Source organism: Rhineura floridana, chromosome 14 (assembly GCF_030035675.1).
Source record: "Rhineura floridana isolate rRhiFlo1 chromosome 14, rRhiFlo1.hap2, whole genome shotgun sequence".
Classification (NCBI taxonomy): domain Eukaryota; kingdom Metazoa; phylum Chordata; class Lepidosauria; order Squamata; family Rhineuridae; genus Rhineura; species Rhineura floridana.
The window spans coordinates 33,052,025-33,074,206 of NC_084493.1; the positions used below are offsets into that span (position 1 = coordinate 33,052,025).

The window sequence follows — 22,182 nt, forward strand, 5'->3', positions numbered from 1 at the left end:
CAATCTGGTCTGGTGTGTGGAGGAAGACTTGCATATTGCAGGGCTAGACACTGATTGTACCCCTGCCAAATACATCAGGCACTTCTAGCAAAGTGGGCCAAGTTTCAGGGGTGCAGGGAAGTTTTTCCTTCCTGATACTTCATTTTTTTCCTCTGTAGGAGAGAATGGCAATCATTCACTTATATGGGAGAAAATAGAGGCTGACACTCATAGGTACCATTGAAATTGGGTCTTGCCATACTCCCTCCCTCTGCTGACTCCAGCTACTGAGAATCAGGCCTGCTCAAGCCCCACCTCCTTATCTGCGTAGCCCCACCTTTGGTTCTGTTTCTTGGTCACACCACGTGTGACTGAATGTTGATATTTCCTTAAAGGCATGGCACAGTCAGAACTGGGAGCAGTTCTCCAAATAGTAAAGAAGGAGAAGCTAGGAGTGGGGGCAGGTTACAAGGCCAAGTTCAACAGCACCTGAAAGAGATTTTAAAGGTATTATGTGTCACTTAAATAAAACCCAAACCTTCAGACTGATTCTATATTTCTAGCTGTGTCAAGAAAATATAACAAGGGTCACTTGTTTGTACGGTCCCCCCTGCAGAAAAAGGGTGACAATCCTCTTTAAAAAAAATACAAAAGAAGCAGGCAAATATTTGGAAAGCTGAGAAGTATCAAGGAGTGGCAGCTCCGCAGAGGAAAACACAGCGGTGTGTGTTTTAGCAAAATGCCAAGTGGTTTGGACAACATTCAAGAATTGTGATTTGGTCATGGGTGGGGGAGGCATGTGAATGCAGCTCTGTTTCAACGAGGACGCTTGACGTTTGCTCAGGCCTAACAGGAGAAGTGAGGCTGCTCAGGTCATTGTTTCTTCTTTGGAATTAAAACAAACAAACCACCTCTTTGCATTAATACTCTTGCATTCATTCCAGCACTGATCAAAGCAGCACTCTTGAACTAGTGTAAATCAGTAAGGCGGCACAAAGAAATCCCTAGAAGGGTGCAGAGACAAGTATATTCAGCAGATGCCCAAATGTGTTTTGGAGCCCAAATGACAAATCTGTAACTTCCCCATCCTCGCTTGGCATTGTCAAGGTTTGACCTCTGCCCACCACTTCACCTGGCCGGTCACTGTTGTCAATATGACTAAGGTGGCAATATGTCCTACTCCATTGCTCTGTATTGAAGGGCTGTCAGAGGACAGTCCTCTCTTGGGAGGGCTGACCAGTCTAAAGACAAAGGACCATTAGAAGGGACAGTAGGGAACTTGAAATTGCCTCATCAACACTTAGCACCTGGACCACAGACTGGGCAGGCACAGAGGCAGAGTCTGCCCCATTATGGTGAGATGTGTTATTTTTCTATTTAAATGATAGGAAATTAGCATATTTTTTTAAAAAATAGCATATGTACCTGTAGGTTAAAGGTAAAGGTGTCCCTGCACTTATAGTGCGAGTCGTTTCCCACTCTTAGGGTGATGACTTGCGACGTTTACTGGGCAAACCGTATATATGGGGTGGGATTGCCAGTTCCTTCCCTGGCCTTTCTTTACCCCCCAGCGTATGCCGGATACTCATTTTACCGACCACGGATGGATGGAAGGCTGAGTGGACCTCGACTCCTTTTACTGGAGATTCGACTTCCTCCTTCTGTTGGAATTGAACTCCGGCCGTGAGCAGAGCTCCGGCCCTGAAAGCAGCCTTGTAAATAAGCCCACAGAAGTCACTAACCTGTAAAAGAAATTGACTAGCATGCTGGGGGATGAAGAGCCCTGTCCCTCCTGCAGTAGCCAAATGTACATCTGTGCTGGGCATATCAAAGGACACTTTGCTCAGGGCCTTGTAAAACCCGAAGCCATCTTTGTCCCCTCCACACCACCATTCCACATCAACCTTCTCCAACATGCTGCCCTCCAAATAGGATTGCCAGGTCTCTGGTTTTCATCTGGAGACTCCAGTTTTTCGTAGTATTGTCCGGGTCTCCAGGTGAGTCACCCCAATCTCTGGACTCTTAGCTTTCATTTTTTAAAAAAAAGTTCCTAGGTGGTCTGGTTCAAGAGACATACACCAAAATGTCAGCCTCCCAACCTCTGTTAAATGAGCTAATAGCAAGCTGCTGGAATCCCCACCCTTTCAGATTTTTAGCCAATAAGTGAAGTCAGGGATGTGATTGATGAGGGATTTGTTGATCTCCAGGCAATAGCTAGAACCCATTGCAAATTCTGAAAATAGCTTCCTTTTCCTGCTTATCTGCACATAACAAGTTGAATAAGTTTATAGCTTTCAGCACAAGCAAGAGTGTCTTTTTTCTGTGTGCGTATACAGCACAATAATCGAGAACAGAAAATCACAGCAGGATACTGGTAGGCATGCACAGTAAACAATTTCAGTTATGATTATAATCAAAGTGTACATGCAGGCTTTTTAATTACTTGCAAAAATAGCATTTTATACATTTTATCTGTCAAATAATTTTTGAACAGAAATGTTAAAAAAGTATACATGCATTTTATGATGGCATTACAGTGTGTTATACTTTTCTAATTATAAGGAGTCGAACAAGTTTAAATTTTCCTGGGCTCTTAAAGAGGGCAGTTCATTTGTCTAATGCATAGCCTGTTTTGAAAACTTTCTCTGTATAACGCTTAAATCCTATACTCACTTTTCTGGGAGTAAAGTTCTTCTCCCTCTCTCATAATACTAGAACTCGTGGACATTCAAAGAAGCTGAATGTTGGAAGATTCAGGACAGACAAAAGGAAGTACTTCTTTACTCAGCGCATAAACGATGGAATTTGCTCCCACAAGATGCAGTAATGGCCACCAGCTTGGATGGCTTTAAAAGAAGATTAGACAAATTCATGGAGGACAGGGCTATCAATGGCTACTAGCCATGATGGCTGTGCTCTGCCACACTAGTCAGAGGCAGCATGCTTCTGAAAACCAGTTGCCGGAAGCCTCAGGAGGAAAGAGTGTTCTTGCACTCGGGTCCTGCTTGCGGGCTTCCCCCAGGCACCTGGTTGGCCACTGTGAGAACAGGATGCTGGACTAGATGGGCCACTGGCCTGATCCAGCAGGCTCTTCTTATGTTCTTATGTTCTTTATGTTCTTAAAGCTGCTGTGTTAATCCGACATACCTGGGTGTAAACCCCATTGAATTCAGTAGGACTTACTTGAGTAGCCATTGTTAGGATTGTGCTGTAAATCGATGGGACTTTTGAATGAACATGGCAAAGGATTGTGCTGTAAATATTTCTCTCCCCCCCAATCCTATTTTTAAACCATTAGGCAGGTGTCACTGCTATTATTTGGTAGGAAACTAATACTGTTTTTTTTAAAAAAAATGTTCTGCAATGACCAACTAGTTTTGACAATTGACTATTATATGGGGTATATATATTTTTACATCTCCAGTGTGTGTATATATGGAGTTTTTCCAACAGCCCTGTGAGGTAAGGTTGTTGAAGCAGCTCACAACAAGTAAAAAATCCATTTAAAATCCAATAATCAGAAAAACAAGTATAGAACAGTTGCAAAACAGCTTAAAGTGGCATGATTCTGAATTCTGTGTTGGGTGAGTAAAGTTCCTTATCATTTGAGGTTGCAATCCTGTGACACTTCCTTGTTTGAGTAAGCCCCGCTGAATACATTGGAACTTGCTTCTGATTAATAAGCATAAATATCTTTACAGGTTGTGTAAATAATAAACATCTTTGATAGTCATACTTATATAAATATTTCTTCATGCTATGTCTTGATCTATCAGATTTCACACTATGGTTGTACCTGATTATTTCCTCTGTGTTTTAAGTTGTTTTCCTTGGGTAGTCATGGTCCCCCTCTGTTGTTTTCACCCTGAGGGGAAGATTAGACTGAGAGATTTGTAAACTTTGTAGCTGATTTCCATTTTTAAAAAAATAATTAAAATTATTTATATGCAGGAAAAACTTATAAAGTAATGCAGATCCACACAATACATTTAAAGCACATCCAGCTTGCATTTAAAGCACATGACTTCCCCTAAATTATCCTGAGAAGTGTAGTTTCCCCCTCACAGTTATAGTTCCCCCCACCCTTAACAAACTATAGTTCTCATGATTCTGTGATGAGATTCATGTGCTTCAAATGTGTTTTAAATGCATGGTGTGGTTCTGCCCTGGTATGCTGTACATTCATTAGTGAATTGAAAATAACAATTTTAAGCAGGGGAAGGGGCTGTAGCTCAGTGGTAGGGCACATGCTTTGCATGCAAAGGTCCAAAATCCAATCTCTGGAAAAGCCTGTTGCCCAGAATCCTGGAGAACCAATGCTAGTCCATGTCATCAGTAATGAACTAGATGGTACCAAATGGCAGATTTTGTTCCTAAAAGAGGAAAGAGACCCAAGGGCCACAGAGACTCTGACATTTATTTATGTATTTTATTTACAACATTTATATACCACTTTATTGTAAAAAAAAAACCCCTCAAAGTGGTTTACAGAAGGAATTAATAAAATTATTGGCAAAAACAGTTAAAAGACAGTTATTTAAAAACATTCAAAATAATAAAACCAACAATGAGTTAAAAACAGATGGAAAACATAATAGGTTCTACATGCCTGGGTAGCTTGCCTAAACAAAAATGTTTTTAGCAGGTGCTGAAAAGAGTACAATGAAGGCTCTTGCCTAATGTCAATAGGCAGGGAGTTCCAAAGCGTAGGTGCTGCTGCACTAAAGGACTGATTTCTTAAAAGAGCAGAACAAGTACTATGTGGCACCCATAACATGGAAAGCACATCTTGAACTTAGCCTGGTAGCAAATCAGCAACCAGTGCAGATTTCAGAGCAGAGGTATTGTGTGCTGACAGGGTTTCACTCATGTCAACAATCATGCCACAGCATTCTGGACTAACTGGTCCGGTTGTGCTGCATGGGGATTTCTGTGACTTTGGCTGCCTGGCTGCCAGGATACTTTTAGCTTTGGCTTTTGGTTAGGAATCCTGACTGGTTGTGGGATGCTGAGTTTTCTGCCTTGCTCAGGAATCGTGTTGTGGTTGGTATGGTATTGCATAGGACCCACGTTCAAGGTCAGGGAAAAGCACTTGGAGCATGAAGTAGAACCAGTGACGGGTGTAGGCTCACATTTGGGCTCAGCATGAAATTCCTCACCCCTAGGGTTACTGAAGTATGAAAATGTACCCACAGCAAATGTTATATATTTACACCCCAAATACCTGAAAGACCACCTCCTTTCCTACAAACCTTCTCAGGTGTTAAGATCAGCAGAGAGGGTCCTTTTGGCACTTCCACTCACCCTCAGAAGTTTGGCGTGGTGGTGGTGGTCCAGGAGAGGGCATTCTCTGCAGCAGCCCCTAAATTGTGGAATTCCCTCTCCACAGAGGTGTGCTTGGCAACTTCATTACATAGTTTCCGACTGCACCTCTTTACCCTGCCCTTTTACACTTGAGATAGATACGCTTAGGGTCCATGATGTTCTTGTGACTATAATCTGCTTCAAACTGTTTTTAATATTGTATTTTTAAATTGCTGGTGCCTGCCCTAGGACCTTAGTTGAAGGGCCAGGAGGAAATTGAATGACAAATGATGATGATGAATATCCACTGCTTCCCCACCCATGTCTTAAGGTGCTCAGTCTTGATTATATTGATGAGTGGGCACTTGAACCTTATCAAATCCCTCCTCCCATACTCACACACTGAAGGGATACCCTTGAGGTTCTGTAGCTGAGCACTCCCTAGCTAGGGATGGGCAAGAAATGCGCTTTAGTTTGCATTTAAAGCCTAATTTATCAAATTCGTACTTTCCAAAATAATGAAAAATGGAAATGCACTGACTTCAAGTCGATCCCGACTTATGGCTACCCTATGAATAGGGTTTTCATGGTAAGCAGTATTCAGAGGGGGTTTACCATTGCCTCCTTCTGGGGCTACTCCTCCCCAGCTGGCCAGGGCCTGCTCAGCTTGCCACAGCTGCACAAGCCAGCCCCTTCCTTGTCCGCAACTGCCAGCTGGGGGGCAACTGGGCTCCTTGGGACCTTGCCCATGGCTGTACAGGTGGCAGGGCACATAATCCCTGAGCCACTCACTGTGGGGGTGATCTTTAGCTGGCCCTTGACACCCAGGAGACATAAGCGGGAATTTGAACTCACAGACTCTGGACTCCCAGCCAGGCGTTCCTCCCCACTGTGCTATTCATATGTATCCAAATTTTGTGATGTGGTTCTCCAACCATCCAGTGTTTATAAAAATGCATATATTAAGGGGAAGGTTATAAAATGCATGTACTGGTGAAAATAACATACAAAAATGCATTTGCAAATTGCTGCAGAAATGTGGAGAACTAAAGGTTAGATTTGAAAAAGGAGAAACTGACCGTACCGAAAGTGACACATCCCTATCCTTAGCACAGAGACATCCCTTCCTGCAGGGCTTCTGCATAGCAGAGAGAGACCGAATAGGGATCAGTAGTGGAGTATAGCTGAAGCCTCTGTGCCATGCACGGGGGCAATTTGTTATGGGGGCTGTTCTGCCCTGTTCACATGGGAGATGGCTCGATTCGACAGATTTTGCCATCAGAAGAAATATATAAATCTTCAGCTGCTTTCTGCTGCTTTGGTACATTCCTTCCCCACATATTCAGACTTTGGGGGGGACAGGGAGGGGGAATGTTATTTTATCAATTTTCCTTCCCAAAGAACAGCACAAATAATAATTTTCATGAATACTCATCCAAATCATGCTGCCAGAGGAACACAATAAGGAATATGTCACAATGACATAAGTTGAGTGTTATTGATATACAACAGGATCAAATGTCAAGAAATAAAATATTGTTGTGCTGTAAATAATTCCAGCTATTACCTTACCAGGAAGTATCTTATACCAAGGTAGAGATAACACGCCGTTTAAAAAACTAATTATAGCATAGGGCAACCATGAAAATAACCCTCAACACCTTTAAAAGGAATAATGCTTAATGTTTTCCCCAGTAATGTTATCAGCAGCCCTGATGGGGTGAGCCTTGTCACTTAAATATGTGGGTTTTAATAAGTAAATACAGAGGGAAACTTTGAGGATTGCGATTAAATTAAAAAATGAAATCCATTCCAAAGGAATTCCTTCTGTTTGGTTCTACTGTCGTTCTTATTGGGCTGTATTTTGTTCCTACTTGGGGAGAATGTTCTCAACATGAAGTTAGGTTTATATCTCATAATACAGAAACATATAAACTGATTATGTTCTCTGCACCTATATCTGCTTAGCAAAGGTGGTACCTGTTACCTCACAGGCTGCTGATTGGTTCCTACCCATACCTGCCATTTGAATACGAAAGGGCTATAGTCAGGATCCGACAGTGGCTTTAGAGCTGGGCTGAGCTGGGCTGGGGAACCTTTCTCAGCACAAGGGCCATATTCTCTTGTGAGCATCCCTTCAGGGGCCACATGCCAATGGTGGACAGACCAAGTTCTCACACAAGTTCTCACCGTCCTCCATCTGCAGGAGGCATTGTCAGAGTTCAAGGACACATGCTAGCCAGGTAAAAACATTTGGGGTGCAAAGCTGGGCCTGTGGAGTGTTCTGAGGGGTAGATGGAGAGACCTAGAAGGCCGCATTTGGTCCCAGGCCTGAGGTTCCCCCCCCTTGAAGGTGACTTGCTGAAGGGCTATGGCGAAGGAGTTCCTATAGCAAGAAGTTGTGGTTTCTCTCTTTGTCATCTCTGGACCCTCAGGCTTTTTTATTTTTAAAGAAATGAGCCTGAAGTGAGCCGTTAATGTAATGGTGATTCCTTTCCATTGCTACCCCTTCTAGAGGGGTGGAGTATGGAGTGGCCAACCTCAAGTTTGGGTCATCATTAGGGATTGAAGACTGACAATTTTGGTTCTCTCCATTTCTCTTTTTTTCCATCTCAAATTCTGTTCTCCAGCAATTTATGATTTATTTGAAAAAAAAAATCCCCATGAAAATTCTTCAACATCTTAGTGCAAATTTCTCCTCATAAACATATTTTTGTCTGCAGCTTTGAGAATTGTACACATTTTTGCAAGCAATTTCTCCTAATATAATGCATTTTTATGTTATTCTCACTAATATATGCATTTTTATCCACATTTTCCCTTAACATATGCATTTTGCTAGAGAACTACATTGCAAAATTCAGATAAGTGCAAATTTCTAAGGGTGGCTGTCCTTCACTTCTCATTTGGTTTTGGAAAGTGTGAATTTGGTTAATTCGGCTTCAAATGCAAACCAGATTGAATTTCTCCTTCATCCTTAGCACTAGCATGCATGAGAACACACACACAGTATCTCACAGAACACCTGATTGCCTGGCCTGCCCTTCTCATTCCACCCAGAGTGGTAATAATTCCAGCCCAAGAGTGAAATCACATTCGATGCACTTGTTGCCACTGCTGCTTAATGGGATAAGTGTTTCTAGAATATGAGCCCAGCGAGAGCTGTAAATAACTGCAGGAATGGGCTTTGGAGGTTGGCTCATTTCAGGACAATCAGCCTAAGTAAGGTGCCACACTGTTGGAGCTGCAGATGCTTGCAAGGAGAGAAGAGCAAGCAAACACAAGAAAGAGCAAGAAGCAAGGCTGAACCTGGAAAATGTATCTGGGGAGGGCGGGCTCGTCAAATGGGCTAATATAAAGGGGGAATATAACTGGCCCAGGTGGGGCAGTTCATGTTTTCTTAGTCACAGAAGACTCTGACCCTCCTCCCCAAACAAAGCAGTCTAATTTGGAGTGGTGAAAGCGAATGCCGTACAGCTTAGAGATGGAGTGTTCCCATAAGGTTTAGTGGTAGAATGGGAGAATCACCATAAGCCAGGGGTAGCTAGCGCAGTGCCCTCTTGTTGTTGACCTCCTCGTCCCATCATCCATGACCATTGGCCATGCTGGCTGGTGCTGATGGGAATCACAGAATAGTAGAGCTGGAAGCCATCGAGACCAACCCCCTGCTCAATGCAAGAATCCAACTCAAAGCATACCCGACAGGTAGCTGTCCAGCTGCCTAGTCTTGAAGGCCTCCAGTGTTGGAGAGCCCACTACCTCTCTAGGTCATTGGTTCCATTTTCATACCACTCTAACAGTTAAGAAGCTTTTCCTGATGTCCAGTTGAAATCTGGTTTCTTGTTACTTGAGCCCATTATTCCATGTCCTGCACTCCAGAGATCCCAGCCCTCCTCTGTGTAACAACTTTTCAAGTACCTGAAGAAATTGTTTTTGCATTTGTTTTTGAGATGTATTTTTGTTCCCCTTGCTGTAAGCCGCCTTGAGCACAATTTTATGTGGAAAGGCGGCGTACAAATAAAATGATGATGATGATGATGATGATGAAGATTGCTATCCTATCTCCCCTCAGATATTACTGGAGTCCAACAGTATCTAGAGGGCCACAGGCTTCCCATCCCTGGGCTAAGCTGATGCTGATACCAACCTGAGGCAAGACACTCTGCAGTAATAACCTGACTGAATAGAGCAGGCGTCCTCAGTCGGGTGCCCCCTCACTGCTGTTGATTGGCTCCAGCTCCCCATTACCCCTGACCTTTGGTCATTCTGGCTGCTGAGGCTGATGGGAGCTGGAGTCTACTATCTGGAAGACACCACACTGGGGACCCCTGCCAGACAGTATCAGCTTTAATTTGTTAAAAAAAAAACATTTTCATTGCATTAAGGGAGATGAGGGTGTGTATATATAGATATATGAGAGAGAGAGAGAGGTGCCAGAACATGACTTAGCACTACAGTATATTGGCTAGGGAAAGGGAGGTAGGAGAAGCAGGCCCTAGGAGAGGTGGCACTGGGGCAGTGGGCCAAGGATACCTGGGAGGGGTCTGGAAGCCCGAATAGCCCAGACAAATGAGAGAGAATGGGAGAAGCTGAAGCCCTGACTCCACATGCAGCAACAGGAGAGGACAGAATGGATTGTGCCATTTCAGCAGATGGGGAGGCCAGTTTTGAATGTTCTTGCATGGTGGTGGCTTTTTAAAAAAAACAAAAACCCTTCTCTACAAGTAAAATGTAGCCGATCAGGGAGAAAGGCTCTAAGGAAACCTGCTCCCTTCTCTGTGGGTATTTCTCTTTATGCAAAGGAACATTCAGAGCCAGTGTGGCAAAGTGGTTAGGGTGCTGGCCTATGGCCTGGGAGAGCAGGGTTCAAATCCCCAATTGGCCATGAGGCTCACTGGGTGACTGCCTCTCAGTCTAGCCTACCTCACAGAGTTGTTGTGAAAATAAAAGAGAGTGGAGGGAAAACATGTACGCTACCTTGAGCTCCTGGGAGGAAAGGTGGGATAAAAAATAAAAAATAATGTCACAGCCCCACCTCCCTCCACAGTCTGAAGTAGCACAGCCCACTGAGCAGCAGCAAAATGTCTGCAAAGAGCAACTTTTGCTTACTTTGTCTTTTCTTTCTCTCTTTCTCTCTCCCCCAAAGGCTGCAATTTTTCATTCAGCCTGCTTAATATCCCCTTCTATTCATGCAGCCTTGTGATCCAAGCCTCTCTGACACAGAGAAGTGCTGTTCACCTTCATCGAATAGTATGCGCTCTGTGTTTTATGGTACTATACTGCTGTATTACTTTTTTGAACTACAGCTCCCATCAGCCCCAGCCAGCTTGGCCACTGGATTGGGCTGATGGGAGTTGTAGTTCAAAAAAAGTAACTTTTCCAAGCTCTGCCTAACATAACTGCAACAATAATTTCAAATGGCTTCAAGGGGTAGCCTTCCAGCACCATCCTTCAAGGAAAAGTGCATGCCCCACATATAAAGATGCATCTATAAATTTTGGGCTGGCTGTGGCACATAGCTTCCTTGGACAAGGCCTACTTCTGATGCCCACGCTGGGCCCTCCTTAGATTTGCCCACCCAACCCCAGTGCTTCAGTCAGCACCAGACAACCTAGTTTGAGAGGCACCATTTAACATCCCTTAATGACCCCAGCTTAACATTGCTCCTGAACATAGGTGGAAACAAATGTGGTCGTGATTATATCTGAAATCTTTTGAGCATGATATATAAATGCTGAGTTTCTATGCTGAAGTTTGTGCTGAAATGTCCTCTCCCTGTGTTGCATGAATGGTACAGTGGATCTCTACTTTTGCATACCAGGTGAAAAAGGATGAGAGGTCTCCTGGTCCTTTGTATAGAAGAGGCACTTGCTCTTTAATCAACGTAGACTGATCCAAAGCAAGTTTACTCAGAAGTACATCCCGTTGCATTCAGTGGGGTCTGTTTTCTAATAGGTGTGCAGAGGGTTGCAAGGTTAAACTCATAAAGCATTCTAAGAATATTGCGTAAGAAGAGGATTTGGCCAGTGGCCCATCTAGTCTGGCATCCTGCTCCCACAGTGGCCAGTCAGACACCTACAGGAACCCCACAAGCAGGACATGAAGGAAATGGACCTTGCCCCCTTTTGCTTCCTGCTGTTCTCTGCTTGTTTCCTCAGAAGTAATCCGCATTTGTTCAGTACGACTTACTCTCAGCAAAATGTGCACAACCATTATGCCCTTGAACATGGATATTTCACTCAGCTGTGCTAACATTTCCACGGTATCTTCCAAGAGTTTGTCTAAACCAGCAATTATCAACACATCTTGTGGCTGTGAATTCCATAAATCAGTTCTGCATTGTGCTCTTCTGTGAAGTCCTTTATTTTGTCAGTCCTGAATCTAAACTTCATTGCCTGATCCTGAGATCCTGGAAACTATGGTTTTCCCCTCACAGAGGTACAAATTCCCAGCACCCTTAACAAACTGCAGTTCCCCAGATTTTTTTTTTAAAGTCATGTGCTTTAAATGTACATTGGACATGCTTTAAATATATGATGTGGATCTGCTCATAGTGTTATGAGACAAGGAGAAAAAAGGCTCCCTGTCCACTTTCTTCATGCCATGCATAATGTTATAAACATTGGGATGGGGAACCTGTGGCCCTCCAGATGTTGTTGGAGTCCAACTCCCATCAGCCCCAACTAGCATAGCTAATGGTCAGGGATGATGGGATTTGTAGTACCGCAACATCTGGAGGGCCACAGCTCCCCATCCCTGCTCTACCATATCCTCACTTTAGTCCTCTTTTTTAATAAATGAAAAAGGGGTAAATTATTCACCCTGTTTTCTTTAGGAAGTGCGATATCATACCCAAATGGAGCTGAATCCAGGTGTGAAGACGATGTGTTAGAGTGGCCTTTGGTCTTAGCAGTTTCAGACATGGGTGAACCACACCATTTAATAGGCTTTTGTTTCATCATATATCCCCGGTGAGTACTTTTTCCAGCTGCACCCATTTCCGCCCACTGAGCCTATCAATTATTATTAAGCAAAGAGGGACTACAGCTGGCCATTACTATTGCATGGCATTGAGAAAGTGGATAGAGAAAAGTTCTTCTCCCTCTCTCATAATACTAGAACTCGTGGACATTCCAAGAAGCTGAATGTTGGAAGATTCAGGACAGACAAAAGGAAGTACTTCTTTACTCAGCGCATAGTTAAACTATGGAATTTGCTCCCACAAGATGCAGTAATGGCCACCAGCTTGGATGGCTTTAAAAGAAGATTAGACAAATTCATGGAGGACAGGGCTATCAATGGCTACTAGCCATGATGGCTGTGCTCTGCCACCCTAGTCAGAGGCAGCATGCTTCTGAAAACCAGTTGCCGGAAGCCTCAGGAGGGGAGAGTGTTCTTGCACTCGGGTCCTGCTTGCGGGCTTCCCCCAGGCACCTGGTTGGCCACTGTGAGAACAGGATGCTGGACTAGATGGGCCACTGGCCTGATCCAGCAGGCTCTTCTTATGTTCTTATGTTCTTATTACTAAAGGAGTGTCTGTGTCCTCTTTCTACTTGGACTTCCTTCCTTTCGTCTTTCTCAACATAAGCAAAAACAATAGCAGGTCCAGACTGTCTGCTTTTTGGAAAACCCAACAAACAAGGCTGCCTTGCTGGAGTTGGTTCTTTGGAAGCAGCTTGTAAGGGGTTGATGCAAGGGCGGGGACTCCACACCATCTGGTCTGGATTTCTGGTGCTTCTAGAGTCATAGGACCTTTCCAGACTGGTGTATTCTGCAGCTTGTCATTGATGCAATAATAGTGCATTAGTGTTGGATTGATACTGGACTGTCCACACATCATTCCATTTTATTAGTTGTTCTGTGATGCTGCTTGCAGTCTCAAGGGGCACTTTTGTGCTATACTGCAACAAAGGCAGGAACCACCCACCCCAGAACATGGGTGGTATAAAAAGGATTTCAGCAGGAAGCTTTGGGACATGTACCAGTTGAAAATGAAGCAGTATGTCCACCCTGAAACTTTGCAGGTGCAAACAGTATTGAAAGAGGGATTGCCTATGACGATACCATAATGAGCACAAATAATCATGAACACACAATAAACAGGACATCTGGAGGGGCCCTTCATTGTCTCTACTGGGCCTTTTTGCTGCTTAGCACACCTTCACTCTTTCCCTTTTCTTTTCAGCTCCCCCTCCATCTCTTTGTTTGATCCTTTCTCTCTCTTTCTCTCTCTCTCTGTTCCATTTCCCTGTTAGTTGGATTAAGAGTTATTAGGGACCCTGAGGGGTGGTATTCTTGGGGGTTTGTTTTCCATTGGTTTATAAACAAACAAAAAAAGTCAAAATAAGCTTTACATTCTGACTGCATTATTGAATCAATTAAAACTGGTTGGATTGATCAGATAAGAAAATCTGGGTGATTAAAGAAGCAACCGATTTTTAAAACATATGCGTAAGTGCTTACAAAAGCCATAGATGGTAAGCGCTTTCTTAAAAGAGGCTTCCCTGCTTTTCTCTCCTAAAGGGAATAATTGCCAGTCTGTAATCTTGTGTATTTCATTTTCCTCTGAGCTCACTGTTTACAGTTCCTCCCCCCTCCAAAAACACACATGCCACCATATGTATCCTGTAATTGAGGATAACTCTTCATGCATCTGGGGGACTGCAGTCCTTAAAAGCTTATGCAGTAATATATTTGTTAGTCTTTAAGGTGCCACAAAACTCTTAATTCTTCTTCTAAGACTATCCCTGTCACAACATATTTGTACATCTTCCACATGCAAATAAAGTGTGCTTGTTGCTTTGGGACTACTGTTTTTACTCAGATGCAAATGTATACGCATTTGTAGATGAACTCTATGCCAACTCACAGCATTAAGCTACTCAGGCTGCAATTCTATGCCCAAGTACCTGGGAGCAAAACTCTCTTGAATGTAATGGAATTTGCTTTTGAATAGCAATGCATAGGATTGTGCTGTAAGATTACTTTCCCCGTATCCTAATTAGGCTGGTGGATGGGCGGGGGAGGGAGATGCACAATGGTTCTTGTGCAGGGTGGGAAGAGCAATCCTTTCTGGCACCAGCAATAGTGAAACATCTAGAGCCATGCCAAAGCTATGGTGTGTTCTAGGTGATTGATACTCTGAATCTGAACATTGGTTGTCGCTTGCCTTCTGGATGTTCAAGGTGCCTGTCTCTATACTGATTGTGGTGGCAAAGCCCTGCAACAGGAAGGGCTTGTATGAGATATTTTCTTCGTGGTTCAGCACAGCTATTACTGCTGGGAAACCCTTAAAAAAGGATCTTACCTCTTCTTATGCCTATTTAAATGAGTTCATGCCACAGTGAGAAACATCTGTGCTATAACTATTAGAGTCTCTAATGCTTCTTTCAATCTGTGGCTGAAAGCCAGAAGTGCAGAAACAGCGGAATTTGGCAGGATTAATTCTTAATGTGAGTGGCTCAGTATAAGGCAGCTGTATGTGTTTGCACTACAGGTGGGCAACCTGTGGCCTTGAGGCTGCATGTGGCCCCCAGCCTTAGTTTATGCAGCCCCCTGGCACTTCCTGAAACTGCCTCATTTCCCCATCCCATTAGAGTTCCTTCCTGTTCATTTCCTCATATTCCCTGGCTTCTACCATTTCCTTCTCTTTCTATATAGCTTCAGAACAGTTAGAAAGGGCATTATTTTATTTGATGTAAATAAATGGGTGTTTTTTTTAGAAAAATATTTCCAGGTTTTGTTTCCCTAAGTCATACAACCTAGAAAAGGGTTATCTAGCTATCAGAGAACAAATTAGTAGGCTTCTGCCATGTGTGTGTGTGTGTGTGTGTGTGTGTGTGTGACATGCTAAAGTCAGAAAGGAATTACTTTCACTTGCTTCCCAGAACAGTAGCAGTACTGGGCTGTTGTACTGTAATAATAATATCATCAACAACATCATCTGTATTTGAGAGTAACCCCATCAAACCCAGTGTGGCTTGTTCCTGAGTTGATCTGCACATGATTCAGAGTTAGGGTTGCCAGGTTCAGGGCCTGAGACTGGTCCTGTATTTTTAGGAGAAGAGAAAGTCAGCCAATGTAGGTGTTCTTGCAACATTGTAATGGGAAAAACCACAAGGTGGAATTCTCCCTTCCCCCTGCACAACTTTTAACGATACAGAAGACCTCTTGGAGGCTGGGCCTAGCAACCAATAGGTCTTCTGTATCTTTAAAAGTTGTACAGAGGGAAGGGAGAAGTTTACCTTGTGGTCTTTCCCATTACAATCTTGCAAGAACACCTGCACTTGGCTGACTTTCTCTTCTGCTAAAGATACAGGATCCGTCTCAGGCCCTGAACCTGGCAACCCTATTCAGAGTTGATGTCTGACATAGCTATGGAGACAATTAAAGCAGAGCTTTCACTATTTGAGGGTCATTAATCCAGAGTACTTTTGTTTTTGGCTCCATCCATCATTGACTCTGGCTCCACCCACTGCACACTAGAGTACTTTTGTAGTAGGTGGTATACAAATGTAATAAGTAAATAAACAGAGATGCAGGGAGAAGGACCTGAATCCTGTAGAAAGACATCTCCAACAGGCAAAAATAGGGACAAAATGAAAATAAGGGCTGTCCCTAGTAACCAGGAACAGGTGGAGAATCTGCAGGACCACAACAGTATAAAAGATGTGTGCCTTGGGCAAGGGTACCTCTTCCTGTACCACCTTCAACCCGGGGGAGAGGGGAAACCTATCTTGGTTTCTGGCATCTCTTTCTGCATCCATTAATGGCTTGTGGAATCCAATGACTTCCTTGCTGCTGGATGCTAATTAACAAACAAAATAAATCACTTTTTAATAAAGTGACTTAGATGAAGAAAAATAACTGCATCAATCACCATATTCCCCTCTGTTGTTGCCACTGCTATTTTCTGGAGGACAGAAATAATTAGGCCTGTGATTCTACAGAGAAAGGAAATAGAGGTCTGTCTTTAAGCAGAACTCCTGGTTTTCTTTTCCCCTGAATCAACGCCTCTCTGGTTCTTCTTCTGCTCTGCCATTGAAACTTGACATTTGCCTGCTTTGCTGCTTGATGTGAGTAGTCCTCCACTGGCAAAAGCAGAGAATGACCCAAAACTTTGAGGAAATTGAACAGATATGCTCCTTTTCATCTTTATTTAAAAAATTCCCACAAAGGGTTCTGGTCTGCTGATCATAGAGATAATCAATCATGGGCTTACTGAAGCTGTGTTGTATTTGCTGATAGACAGCATCTGTGTTGGCTGATTCATCTGTCTCTGGTTTCTCAAAATAAAGGCTTTCCTTTTGCTTTTTAGACCTGGCCCCACTGGTCCCACAACATCAATGTCCAGTTTTACTGGCTGGCGTGGGATTTTGGTCAAAGGCTCTCCTGTGGTTATCAGGGGTGTAGCAGTCCAGGATCTCAGGGGTTTTTAGACCCTTTACTTTTTTGGGATCATGGTCCCAGCCGGGTCCCTATGTCTCCAACATCCCATGAGCCAATCAGCATGAAAAGGGGAGTGTGTTGGCCACTGAGAAGAGGCTTCTAACCTGCTTCTTTGTCCTTTCCGGCTTATTGGAGCCAATCGGAGTAAAAGGAGGTGAGTCAGCCACTGAGAAGACTTTTCTCAGTAGCTAACTAATACACTCCCCTTTCATGCTGATTGGCTTCTAGGGATGTCTGTTGTTTTGGGAGAATTTGCAGGTGAGAAGAACTGAGTACGGAGATTATAACGGTGAGCAAGTCAGTGGGTGAGGGGGCATGGCTGTGAGGGGAGGGGGCATGACTATCATGAAGGGACTCTGTGCTTCTGAATTTGTCACTACTCTATTGGTGGTTATATTGACCAAGGGGTAGGTTTGGGTGTTGTTTTGTGCCCCCAACACTAGCAAAATGGTGCATGAGTCAGTTATTAGAATCATCAGACTCCAGTGGTAATATTTTCCCCAGCGGCTCTAGACCAGCCTTTGCCAAGCTGGAACCCTCCAGCTTTTTTGGACTACAACTCCCATCAGCACCAGCCTGCCTAGGCAATGTCTGCCTTTCCTGGCTCTAGTGTGTTATTGAGACTCTTGGCTTCTTCCTTCTTGGCATGACCACTTGGTGTGAGCCCTAAGTCTTGGCATGGATCCCTCCCAGCTCCCACTCAAATGATGGCTGACGGAGAAGTTGCCTGTAGCTTCTCTGGACTTGCCTCTTCCTCCACTCAGGAAAGCCACTCAGGACAGGAATTCATGCAGAAGCAGATGGACTGAGCTTCTCAAGGCACATGCTGTAAATCAGGGGTGGGGAGTGTTTTTCAACCCGAGGGCCACAGTCTGTCATAGGGAACCTTCTGTGAAGCATATCCCAGTAGTGGCTGAGGCCAGAGGAAAATGTGGTCAAAGCAAGGGATGCGAGTCTTCCCTTTGTACAGCAGGCGGCATGCCTCCCATGCAAAAGGCAGCGGTTTCTGTGCCCACACCGGCACATTTCTCTGTCCACCATCAAGGCAAGCAAGAGACAGTCACAGTTCCAGGGCACATTCCAGCCAGGCGAAAGCACTTGCGGACATGGAGCAGGGCCAGTGGGAAGTATACAGAGAGTGGGCATGACCCTGGGATAGCCATGCGGCCTGCATTTGGCCCTCAGTCCTAAGGTTCCCCACCTCTGCTGTAAATGAAACTTTTTGTTGGGGGGGCATGGCTAAGAGGAACGGACACCTCAGTCTAAATTCAGGAAAAAATGAGCTACCAGAAGTTAAGGACACAATGGCTGTCCGGGCTTTGGGATCACGGGCAACTGGGCTCTCACACCTACCCCAATTAAGAAACCTCTGACTGAAGAACCTAGGTTAACCAATTGGTCCTGTCATTGTTTAACTGTCACTTGCTTCAGTGTTGTCAACATTTTGGATTAAGGCTAAGGTGTAAATGGCACTGGTGCTGATAAGTCCCATTACCCTCCATGGAATTATCCTCAGTCTGGACGGTCCCATTGTGTCCCTATTACAAACAGCCATAAGGTGTCACACAGTCCCTCGGCTCTGGTAATTAATGGCAGCAGTCCCATTGACTTCTCGTGGCAGCGGGGGCTGTGTCCCGGTTGGGCAAACAACAGTGTGCGGCGATTAGCAAAGCACTGGAGAGGGAGAGGCGAAGCTGACAGGGTGCCAGGAAAACCTTGCAGCGGCAACCCACCTCTTTTGAGCAGAAGAAAGCAGGCCCGCAAAAGCTCTCAAGCTGCCGGGACCATAAATCTCTGGGGAACGAGGACTGTTTGCCGGCCTCCGCAGGTTGCTGAGAGATAAGTTATGCGTTATCCCAGCCTCCAGTTGTTTTAAGAATGATTAATGTTCCCGGTAAGGTTTGATTCCTTTCTCTCTCTTTTGTTTTTTCCTTCTCCCACCGACTCATCAGATTTGCCGATACTGTGCTTAAGGCCAACCTTTTAATGGCGTATTAGATTATTATGTGTTGGTGTCTCTCCTGCCCCCTGCTCTTCTTTCGACTGAAAACGCAAGTGTAACATTTATTTCTGCATCTTTTTGAGCCTGTTAAAATCAAAGCAGCTATTTTTAGCCAACTCCACATAACTGTTAGCAGAGCTGTAGGCATGCGGCAAGAATCGTGGGTCCTTGTGCTTTTTTTGTGTGTGTGTGTGACTTGGAGTATTAATGCACGATGTTCCAATAGTCTCTGGAGCTTGGGAGAAGGCAAAAATTAGGAGATGCCTGCAAGTGATCTCCATCGGGGTTTCTGATTTATGTGGATTCCCCCACCCTTTCCTTGCTAAAACAACCCAAAATATTGCCATTTGTTGCTTTTTAAAGTTTGGCTGTCTTTGCACCAGCCACTTCTGTGGGGCTCGCTGTGGTTTCAACCAGAGGGAGGGCAGATCTCATTAGGTGCTTTCATGTGTGTCCCACAGCAATGTGCTCAGATATATACATACATTGTCATTTCATTGTGTATGCTAAGAAAATTAAGAGGGAAAAACTATTTTTTGGGGGGTAAAAACTTCTTGAAATAGTTGAGCAGGCTCTGTGGAGCGCTTTTATTGAGGGACTTGTGCAAAAGGATCTCCTGCAGCAGTGTGGGGGAGGGGAGTGGCTGTCTCTGACTCAGCACTCAGTCACCATCCCTGCTGACATGGCTTTGTCAGGTCTCTGCAAGGGTCGTGCTCTGGGTCATCTAAAACAGGCTGCACTCAAGTTCCAGGGGAGGATGAGAGGGGCTAAAGGCATGCATAGCCTAAACCAGGCAGGGGACAGGTTAGACAACAACAGTCAAGGATGGAGAGCATTAGATTAGGTAGAGGTCTCACACAGGAAGCAGGTTGCATAGACTAAGGAGCAATCTCTGAGACTGGGGCTATATAGGGCCTGGTAGGCAGGGATTGGCTCTTGTGAGGGCAGCTCAGGCAGCCAGGTACTGCAGCCTAGAGGGCACCCTTGAACCACACTGCCTGCCAAGTTTGCAGGGGGAGCAGAGTGCTGTCCATTAGCCCCCTCCTGGCCCATTGTCCATTCTGGTGGTCCAGTGATGGGCAGCATGGAGTTCTGCTTACTCGGGGTTCCTGTGCAGAGGGCTCTTGGTAGACAGGCTCTGGCTTGAGCCCAGCATCAGGACCTGTGTCTCAGTTTAGCCCTTCCGTGGCCTTCACTGCTGGCCTCTAGGTCAGAGTCGGAGCTACCCAGCTGGTGTGGTTGAATGTGTTGCTTGAGGGATGCTGCGTGTCAAAGACGTGGTGTACAGTTAAGTATGGGAGTATCAAGTGGAAATGGTCCCAGGGTGTGGACTGGAGGTATGAGAGGCCACCACTTTGCTGACTTTAAACAGGCCTGGGTCTGCTCAATTCCTGGATGAGTGACCACCCCTGGGAATCACAGCTATGCCACCTTGACTTTTCATGATAGAAGAAAGGTGGGGCATAAATGTAAGGATTGTTTTTTTTAAAAAAAGTCTCTATCTCAGCTGCTTTCGGAAGGAGTTTCCATTTCTTTGCATGTATTTTTGTACTATCTCTCTATCTTTCTGTCTACTTGTGATTTATATCCTGCATTTTGTTGATGTTGTCAGAATCCAGGCAGTGTGCATGAGGTTCTCAGACTTCCCCCATCCAGCCTATGACCACACCCATCCTTGCCAAAGTTTACCCAGATTGCTGGAGCATGTGCTTTCGAGCATTACCCTGGGGCTCCCACACGGTCCTCAATACATGCAGGAGATGTCCCAAGGAGCCTTGAGCCTCTTGCCTTTTGTGCCAAGCCCCAGATCTTCTGCCACTTCCCCTTTTAAAAAAATGATTTGTTTCATTTTCACCTTTGCTTACAGGACGACTGGACAACCTGCAAAGTGCAGTACTGGTCAGACCCTAGCCATCTGCCTCCTTAATTTGCCCAGAGGCAAATAAAGTCCTGACAGAAAGAGCCAGTGTTCGTTTTCTCCTTCTGAAAGTTGTCCTAACATATTGCTCTGCCCACTAGCATGTGGCCCCTGGAAGGTTGCCCAGAAGGTAATGCGGCCCTTGGGTGGAAGGAGCCCCACCCACATGTAGATTTGCATATGTAGATATGATTCAGATTTGTCCCATGGCGGGTCCTGCGCCTATCAACACCCCCGAGTGCAAGCAGACATGGTGGACTGGGTAGGCCTTGGTCTGACCTAGTGGGGCTCTTCTCATATGCAGAATCTTCCTCTGGCCTCCTTTCCTTTCTCACGGCACCCCATAAGCCAGGCTGAGCGAGAGCAACTAAGCCAAACTTCATGGCTGAGTAGGGATTTGAACCCGGGTTCTCCCACTCTAAATATGTTACTCTTGCCCGAGGGGGGGGGCTTTTTCAGCCCAAGGGCCGCATTCCCTTCTGGGCAAACTTCCAGGGGCAACATACCAGTGGTGGGCAGGCCAGAGGCACAAGTGGGCAGAGCAATAAATGTGACCTTGTACAGCTGGCTAGTTTCTACACACACACACACGCTTTCTCCGCCCTCCACCCAGGCAAGCAAGAAGCACTATCAGAAGTTACCAGAGATTCAAGAACATTTTCCAGCCAGGCAAAAATATTCAAGGAGGGTGTGACTCAGAGGATGCATGGCCTGCAGAGAGGCCTGGAGACCTACATCTGCCCCCTGGGCCCGAGGTTCCCTGGACTGCTGTGGTACACTCATTTCTTAAAAAAAAAAAAATACAAGCACATTTCTTTTCTCTTCCTTCCTTTCAGTTGTTAGGAAGTTTCCCCCGGTGCCTTGGCAATCTCTTATGTATTCCCATCATGTTGAAAAAACTGTGTAAGCTTTTTTTTTACTAGAGGGTACATCTCTAATATTTGTGTTACCCATGCAGAATGCAAGTTGACAGGATGTGTATTTGAGGGAGGCAAGTCCCATGGAGCCTGAATTCAAGGGGAGGTGTTTTGCTTGGGTTTTTTTTTCTTTTGGTGAGGCAGAGGACAAGTTAGAGGTGCTGCGTGAAGAAGCACCTGAAGTTCCTGCCGACTCAGATGCCATTCGTTGCTAGAGGCAAAGGCATGACATGTGGTGCTGCTGGTTCTAACTGAGTGGCAAAGAGATTATAGGAGGAAATGCTGAAGCATTCAGAGGCTTTTAAAATGTAGGGATAAAAGAAAACTAATGGGGCGGGTGCTATCCTTTTACATTCGTCTAAGCTTCAGGACTCATTCACTCATTAAGCCTGCATTGGGGTGTCAGTGACCAAATGAGCTTTTGCTGGAGCAACATCTATTGCTGAAGGAGCTATCCAAGGTCCTGGAGACCCTTTTACACCTTGCCCCCTGCTTCCTTGTTACCCACTTATTGTACCACCTAATCCCCACAATTCGGTAATTGCAGGTTTCCACCGACTGCCCATCACCTCCACCATCCCAGGTTGATCTTATGAAGCCCTCCCTGACCTCAG

General features: G+C 44.9%; 1 protein-coding gene across 12 annotated transcripts in view; it reads left to right on the forward strand.

Moving 5' to 3' along the window:
- Window positions 1-22,182, forward strand: part of TJP1 (tight junction protein 1) — a 313,552-nt gene that overhangs the window by 80,596 nt on the left and 210,774 nt on the right. Inside the window, exon 1 of one of the 12 annotated variants that reach the window (XM_061595854.1) lies at window positions 18,466-18,625. The exons of the other annotated variants lie outside the window; for them this stretch is intronic. Coding sequence (XP_061451838.1) covers window positions 18,617-18,625 — 9 coding nt within the window. The 5' untranslated portion in view covers window positions 18,466-18,616. Of the gene's footprint in view, window positions 1-18,465; window positions 18,626-22,182 lie in introns of those variants that run through there. 12 annotated transcript variants of the gene reach the window in all.